The sequence below is a fragment of the Engraulis encrasicolus genome, chromosome 19 (genome assembly GCF_034702125.1).
Source record: "Engraulis encrasicolus isolate BLACKSEA-1 chromosome 19, IST_EnEncr_1.0, whole genome shotgun sequence".
NCBI lineage: Eukaryota > Metazoa > Chordata > Actinopteri > Clupeiformes > Engraulidae > Engraulis > Engraulis encrasicolus.
In genome coordinates, this window is record NC_085875.1 from 19,120,469 (window position 1) to 19,129,242 (window position 8,774).

General features: G+C 42.0%; 1 protein-coding gene across 1 annotated transcript in view; it reads left to right on the forward strand.

The window, feature by feature from the left end:
* Nucleotides 1–5,945: 5,945 nt before the first annotated feature.
* rin3 (Ras and Rab interactor 3) overlaps nucleotides 5,946–8,774 on the forward strand; it is a 33,522-nt gene continuing 30,693 nt past the window's right edge. Inside the window, exon 1 of the mRNA XM_063183759.1 lies at nucleotides 5,946–6,541. Within this exon, the coding sequence (XP_063039829.1) occupies nucleotides 6,495–6,541 (47 nt within the window). The 5' untranslated portion in view covers nucleotides 5,946–6,494. The remainder of the gene's footprint in view (nucleotides 6,542–8,774) is intronic.

Sequence of the window (8,774 nt, forward strand, 5' to 3'; positions counted from 1 at the left end):
GGGTCAATATGAGGTTGAACAATGGGGACATCCTCTTTCACTTCCGTGGTCGAGCAGCGCTGCTCCCGTTTTGCTCTCTGCAAAACCCAAAATCTTGACTAGGTGGTCTATTGTAGTGTTTCCCAACCTTTTCTCTCTTGCATACCCCCCTCACTCATGAGTCATGCTCAGGTCTCTTCCTCTATCCCAACCTGACTGTGCTCTATACCAGTGTTTCCCAACCAGGGGTACGTGTACCACTAGGGGTACGTGAGCACACCACAGGGGGTACTTGTAAAAATGTTATTATTGTAACAAATGTATGGAGCAGTCACATCAGGACAGAGAAACGATATAGAACATGAATTAGGGGGTACTCAGGGCACAACTAAGATACTTAGGGGGTACGCAAGACAAAAAAGGTTGGGAAACACTGCTCTATACATTCGTTATCATCAACTTTTTTTCCAAGTACCCCCTGCTGTGTGCTCGCGTACCCATTTTGGCACGCTCCTAGTTTAGGAAACACTTGTCTATAGGTTGTTTCCTCTGTTTGGGTGGCTTCTTTTACTTTTAGAAGATTCTCATTCAATCATGTCATAGAAGTCGACAGAGACACATTTCTTAGATATGAAGACTATCAGTAGTTTTGAAGACAAGTCCAGTTCCTTGCGCTGTATCCTTTGCTTTGCTCACTCAGTGTTGGAGGAGCAATAACTTTCAGATGATTCCTCTTTTTTATCACCACATTGAAGAAACTCTGAGGGTAAGAGCAAAGTTCTGGACAGAGTTGTTAGAAGTAGGAGTACTCTTACAGATGTAATTACAACACTAGTAATATGACATTACAAAGTTGAACCAATGTAATATCATAACTCTAGTGTTATATTTACATTTGTAAGAGTACTTCTACTGCTTTATACAAGTCTGGTTCTGGAAGAGTTTTTTGGAATTGACTAAGCAGGCCACATTCACAGGAATGCTTGCTCTCCTTCAAGGAGGTGGAAGATGATCCAGAGAAATGAAAAAGTAATAATAATTATAAGTTCAGTTTCGTTTCATTTTGCATCGTTCCAAGAACTCATGACCACTGAAGAAACCAAGAATATCCCTTCAGATGCTGCCGCAGCTGAAATGATTTTCCGCTGAGCAGAGCAGTAGCTGGGAATGGGATGGAAAGAGTGAGCCCTGTGTCAGAGAGAGAGAGAGAGAGAGAGAAGGAAGGAGAGGAGGAGTTATGGGTGACTCAGGTTTTTTTCCTCTTCTCACCCTCCTGCCTCCTCTCTTGCAGTCTGGTACTGTAGGCCTTGTTCCCCTCTCCATAGTGGTAGTGGCGGAGAGACAGAAGAGTGGAGAGTTCCACGTGGAAACTGTTGAAAGTGCATATCAGTGTTAGTTGTAGAATTAGGGCTTCCGCACACCGGCTCCAACAAAGTGCTGAGCACTGCTCAGCTAAAATTCGATTCCATTGTTTTCAATAGAACCACGCACACTGGCGCCGATGTCCGAGAGAGACAAGTTCTATTTTGTCGGCGCCGCCCATTGACTATCAATGCAATGTTCGTGTGAAATTGGGTTTGGGGGTCCGAATTCTCTCGGAAGCAAAAGTGCGCCACAGTGCTGTCGGAGCCAGTGTGCGGCCGGCCTTAAACTACACTCAAATGCCATTGGCATTGTGTTGAAGATTGCATCTTCATGCAGGGAAGCTGACAGGGGGTGGGGTGGGGGATAAAGGAGTCAGCTGTCCAGGGCCCAGAGAGAAGGGGGACCCAGTATTGGGTTCTCATTACGTTCCATGTATTGGGTGTGGGGGTCCCATTCAGATGACTTTGTCCTGGGCCCAGCCAAAGCTGTCAGCAGCCCTGTCTTCGTGAATGGTTACAGAAGACCTATTCTTTACGTGGGGAAAAAGAACATTTCTGCATATGCTGCAACCGAGTTCCTGAAGTATAATTTACACAAATGTATACTGACAGTACATGTCACAGGACATACACTCTAAACTTAAATGATCAGTGTCTCTCATCATTTTTCACAGCCTTGTTCCTTTTGTGGAAGTGGCAGTACCATAACAGGAAGCAGCTGGGCCGGTGTTCTCTGAAGCGTCACTGTAGAACAGAGTAGAGAGTCAGCCCCGATGTAAAGCAGCCAACACTAGAGACCTTGTTCACCAGCCCCTAGACCTACTTCCACAAGACCTGATGCAAGGCTTCCACATGCACTGCTGCCACTACTGTTCAGGTACAGAGCCGAAACCGAAAGCACAGTGCACTGCATTGTTGTTAAGCGGAGACGTAGCCACAAGATAGTATCACTTATGATTATAATGATAAGTACAACATTGCTCGGTCTTCAATAGCCGCTGTCAGACTAAGCTATTGTCCTGCAAAGACTAAACACAGCAACTGCATTTCCAAATTCCAGATTTTCAAACTGACACGAGAACACAAAAGGACTTTGTAAAAAACTATTGACTTAACTTGCTTGTGTTGAAAATGTACAGTGTAAAAAAGTATAGAAAGTTCTCCCTGAAGAACCATCAGTTTGCCATTGTGGAGGAACCTGTAGAATATGATAAGTTGGTTCTTGGAACCTCCGCAGGTTTTTCTTCATTTTTTCCCTTCAAATTGCTTTGAAGAACGTTTAGGGTTCCTCAGAGAAGTTTTAGGTTCCCTCACTATACAACAGAAGGTTCTTTAAAGAGCCTTCACAGTTTTACAGTGTACAAACCCCAACTCCGATGAAGTTGGGACGTTTGGTAAACAGTGAATAAAATCAAAATGCTATCATTTTCATAACATTCAATCTATTCATTAGATGGTGAATAGTGAAAAGACAACATATTAAGTGTTAAAACTGAGAAAAAATATTGTTTTGGGGGACATATGTACTCATTTCTAATTTGATAAATCCAACACGTCTCAAAAGAGTTGGGACGGGGACAATAAATGGCAGCAAATGTCGAGGAAGACTAAAAACAAAACAAAAGACAACACTTAACAGTTAAATACATTAACCGATGAGATGATTTTATATAAAAAACAGTGTTAATTCCTATCTTGGACATGATTTCACCAGCTTAAATGGTGGGTGTATTCCTTGTCATGTTTTGCAATGTTTTCCTTTCTGTAGTGCTTACAGTGTGACAGGTCTTGACCAAAAACCCACCATTTTATCACCTGCTGGTCCTTATGATGGAGCCAAACTGTTAAAACATAGTAGAGAATGCAATTTGACCTTACTATGTGGCAGTAATCGAAGATCTCCCTTCAAAATATAATGCATGAGTGGCTTTTCATGCTGTTTAAAACCCATTTATACCATTCAGCACTGTATTTAACTCTACAGATGAGTGAGAACATCTTAACCAATGCACTACTGCACCCGCATGCCATCATGGAGGCTGACTTTTGAAGCTAGCACTAACACAAGTTGGATGGTCCATTTTTACTGTAGCACAGGATGTGCAATGCTCTATTATTGTCAAAAAGAATGGACTTCTACAACTTCTGCTGAGGACAGTTTCCCATGTCTTCTGGGTCTATTTCAAGTGAGCTCAGGTGCTTAGGAGAATGTTACACCCCTGTATCATTTTCATGCATTAAGCATTCTTAATATGGTAAATTTTCAATAGCTCTAGCACTCCAGGAATTAGAGTGAGACTACAGCCAATATATATTTCATGATGTCATGAACCTATACAATGATTTTATTAACAAAAATATGTCTTGTATACACTCAATCGTGGTAAATCAAAGGGAATTCAAAAATGTATGTAATAACTATGGTAATTATTCCCTTTGCATCTTTAATTCTGAGTGACTCAGCCTCTCTGTGATGATCTTATACCTGGACACCTATATTGTCCGTCAGTACAATTCATTTTGAAATGTTCTTCTTTGTTGTTTTATCTTATTTGGATGTTTACTAAATTTCACTGATCCCCGTCCCAACTCTTTTGAGACGTGTTGGATTTATCAAACTAGAAATGAGTACATATGTCCCCCAAAACAATATTTTTTCTCGGTTTTAACACTTAATATGTTGTCTTTTCACTATTCTCCATCTAATGAATAGATTAAATGTTTTGAAAATGATAGCATTTTGATTTTATTCACTGTTTACCAAACGTCCCAACTTCATCGGAGTTGGGGTTTGTACAAAAACACAATCACTTTCTAGTTTTGGATACACTCAACGGTTTGTTCTTTTTGAAACATGAGGATGATGTTTTGCCTAATGGCCATGCCAATAGACATTAAAGGACACCTACCAACCTATTACCCAAACGTGCTATTCTTATCTGATGCTGTTTCTAATGCGATAACAATGCTACCCAGTGATGTTTGACTTGCAACTTTTCTTCTGATATATTTTTCATTGAGCAATGAGTTGCCCAATTTTCACCTTCTCCTCATTGCTTTCTCTGTTATTCCATGCCTGTGTGTAACATACAGTAGCTATGTTTTCTCTACCACACTGGTCTATATAACATAGGGTGTGATTAAACATGCTTCACTATAATGCCATCACCACATACTATGTGCCATCCCAATGATGCCATTGGACCCTTCCTCTTTTGGATTTAACAAGGACAGAAAACAATAAGATGTACTGTTCTGATCATGTTTCATTTGTATGTCTTCAGGTAGGCCTACATCTTTTCTTCTGGATCTTCATCATAAGCGCACTCGAGTGAATGCAGATGGATTCGTGTAAGTTAATCCATGTGTGGTCCAGGACTGCAGTGTTAACACGTTTTCATAACGACATGCTCATAAAAGGCATTATAGAGTGGGGAAAGTTCTGTTAAATACCGGTACTTATGAAACCTCCTGTCAAACTTGTGACTGCATTGCCTTCCGAATATCTTTCACTAAACCTATTTATAGTCATACCTTTTGCAGAGCTGCTTCAGATTCTCATACAGTTGATGGATGGCAGTGTGATGATGTGGATAAAAAGCTTCATACAGAAAATAGAGACGGTGGAAAACAGTCACAAGTCAAACTAAACACCGACAGCCAATGCAAAGAAACTACTTCACTAACCATTTTACGCAGCAGGAGATAGACTGCCTAAGCAGGGTCTGTTCGACCGACCACAGAGGTAGAGAGGATGGCCAAATAAGACCGAGCTGAATTCAAGAAGCATTCCTACTGCCTGAGCTGCTTGAGGAGGAAGAAGAGGAGACTTTAAGCTGAAACAGCAACGTAAGCTGTACTGTGAATTCCAAGACACTGACACTTATACTACTGTGGTAGCAGAACTTGTGACTTACATATGGTACGTGTGTGAGTATTTGCAGCCTGCACGCACAGTGTTTGTACTGTTTTGTAAATGTTTATGCAAGAATGCAGTGCAAGAAGTGGTTTGAGTTGAAGTCAAAGTTTTTCATGATTCCAATGCGTGCCAGTTGTATATCAGTGAAAATACATGTAGTTGTAGGTGCAGCAGAGTGTGAGAGAGAGAGAGAGAGAGAGAGAGAAACGATAGAAAATGAGTGAAAAATGTCTTCTTCATGGCTGAGAAAGGGGGGTGAGACAAACCATATGCTTGGCCCACATTCCCCCATTAAAGGGGGCGTCATCTGGATTTGTTTAAGTTCACATCAGATAGAGGGGCGGGGATTGGAGCAGTGAGAAGGAGGGCTTTATTCAGCAACGTCTTTAACACACATATCCAGAGCTACGTCAGAGCAACCCAACACAACGCTGGTTAATGCACACATAGCAACAACAACTAAAAAAAACAGATGACAACAAACATTTTTCAATTTAAATGTAAAAATAGGAGAGAAAGAGGAAGTGAAGAGGGTGTAGGATTTCTTCATATGTGTTGGAGGAGGACTTTCGCAGAGAGTGAGGGAGGGGGGTGCAGAGAGACAGGCTTGCCTGTTGAGGGATTTTTTTCAGAGCTTTGGGGGAGGGGGGTTGGCTGACCACCCCGGACTGCCTCTTCCTGACAACACCGCTTCTCTCTCTCTCTCTCTCTCTCTCTCTCTCTCTCTCTCTCTCTCTCTCTCTCTCTCTCTCTCTCTCTCTCTCTCACTCACACTGAGGCAGGAAGTTGAAACACAAGAATGGTTGAGAAAATAGAGAGGCAGACATGTAGAGTCCGGCATAGTATAGAGAGTAGAGTTTAGAATAGAAAAGACAAGTGAGACGGGGAGAATGAGAGAACTTTTGTTAACTTCATAACTGGACTTGTTGCTTCTTTTTCCCATCTGCGTGTCGGACCAGACTAAGTAACGGGAGGGGGCTCAGAGAGATACTACACACACACACGCACATACAAACACACACACACACACACACACACACAGCTGAAAGGAGGTCAAGGGAAAAGACAAGAGAGAGAGATGGAGGAGCGCTCCCTGCGCTTCTGGAGCTGTAAGAGTGTTTGACGCGTTCCGCACTCAAGAACGCAGGAATTCAGGATTGCAGGAACTCTGGAACTCGGGAACTTTGGAACTCAGGAACTTTGGATCTCAGGAGCGAGTGCAGCTTTTCAAAATGATGAAAACAGCTGTCTTGACACAGGAGCCAGGAGCATCCCCCGGGTGAGTACAAACACACACACACACACACACACACACACACACACACACACACACACACACTGTACACGCATTGTACAGTCACTCCGGGACAAGTTTCAGCAAGGCCAAGGCTGCTGCCGCCACGGTCGGCCAGATCATTTGGACATGTTGCCTGTGCTCCTCCCTAGCTTGCACATTCCTGCTACAAAATGTGGAAATGTTGACAGTGACCTGCAGCCAAACAATCAGACTGTTACAGTTTACTGAATCAGTCACACACACACTTTCAAGCTTGGATGTGTTTCACCAGAGTTATTCTTCAGTGAGTCCACTAAGTGGTTGAGTACTAAGCTTGATTAAAGTTATACCCCATTACTAAATCCACCTTTTAAATATCACTAAGTCCCAGCAAATCTCACTAAATCTCACCAAACAACTTGACAAACAAAGTATTACAACTATTATTAGAACTATTTCGTACTTTGGGCAGTTTTGCTAAGTTCACTGTAGGTCTGTTTGTTTGTTTGTCTGTTTGTTTGTTCTTGAGGCAGCATCCCTCAGGATTTGGGGAGAGAAATGTAGGGCGGAAATGGACATAGTACAACAGACAGAGAAGACATAATAGCCTGGCTGGTGTGGAGGAGAGAGGGAGGCGAGGCAAATTCCAAACAGGAGACGAGGGAGTGGAGCTCAGCTGTAAGGCAGGGCAGTTCAGGGTCAACTCGACACAATATCTCTCACCAAGACAGAAATGGTTTTGTTTGGTTTAGAGAAGTCGGCCACACTTTATTTCATGGTTTCGTCTTTAGTGTGTCTACATGTGTCAGCGTATGATATTGTGTACTTACACTCCACATGCCTAATCCTAACCCTAATCCTAAAATCTAACCTTAAAACCTAATTCTAAGGTACAGTGCAAGTAAATGATGTTACATGTTATTACATAGTTTGTCACACTGTACCTAATGAATGCCACAGGGAGAGAAGACTAAAGTGCACTGTAACTGTGAAATCAAATATTGTCCATTTGCTTGTTGTGGCCAGCACCGCCTTGGTCTTTCTGTCTGTATATCGACCTGAAGACAAATGACTGGGAAGGCAGCTGTAGTGCAGAGGAACTCAGTTCAGGGTCGGCACAGTCTCTCGATACCTCAACAGTTACATACAAGAGACAAAGGGAACAGTTTTTGTTTTGTGAGGTCCATAGCCTATGCTTTCTGCAATCAGCACCTGCATGACATCACTTTTTATGTCGACCTGTCTTGCTTTTTATTCATTTTCAAATGATGCAAGGGAAATCCAGTCCTGAAGTGTCAGCCTCTTGTAACATAATCCTTGTTTGAAGAAAATAACAGAAAAAGCAATGCTTAATTTAACTGCCAACATGTGCTGCTAAAATAAACATTTCATATGTAGAGTTGAAACATAAATGCAATGTCAAAACGTACTTAAGAACAGTTTTGGAGCAAATATCTCTCTTGAGATAGTCTGTGGCACGAGTAGCAAGAGATTTATAGCGTTTTTTGTTCTGATATGGCAGTTGCAAGATATGCTTTATTTCTCAGATTTCTAAGGTCCAAGGTCAAGAGAGCCGTCTTTGAAGTAAATGCAGCCTTTGTAAGAAGACAGATTACTAGGAGAGAGAGAGAGAGAGAGAGAGAGAGAGAGAGAGAGAGAGAGAGAGAGAGAGAGAGAGAGAGAGAGAGAGAGAGAGAGAGAGAGAGAGAGAGAGAGGTGATACTTCTCTTTGGAGGCATTTAGACGTGACACATATTCGGGATGGAGATAACATCAAATAGACTTCTGACTTGATACGGGGGTGGAAGATTAAGCAAGACTGAAATTAACATATAATGTTAGGACATACTGACCTTCTGATTGAGATAAGGGATTAATGTCAGTCAGATAAAACGGTAAAGAAATATTCTATGAGAAGGAATACAGACAAAACAGTCTGATGCTGTCATCTCACATACAGCAATATGAAGAAGTGTTGGTGATTGACAACTACAGAGTGCTCTATCAAACTTCCTCAGTGGGGTATGAGTATAGCACATGGCATGGCAAGTGGTGCGTTTCACCCTAGAAAAAAAAGAGTATATACTCCACATGTCCCTCAGAAACCTGTGCGGGAGAGAACTTAGTTCAACTATTGTAAGGAGGATCACCAGAGGAACTCAAACATTTGTATTGAAAGGCTAATGTTTCAGCATGGTGTCTCCATTAGTGTTGGTCTCGCACCTTCATTGGTTGT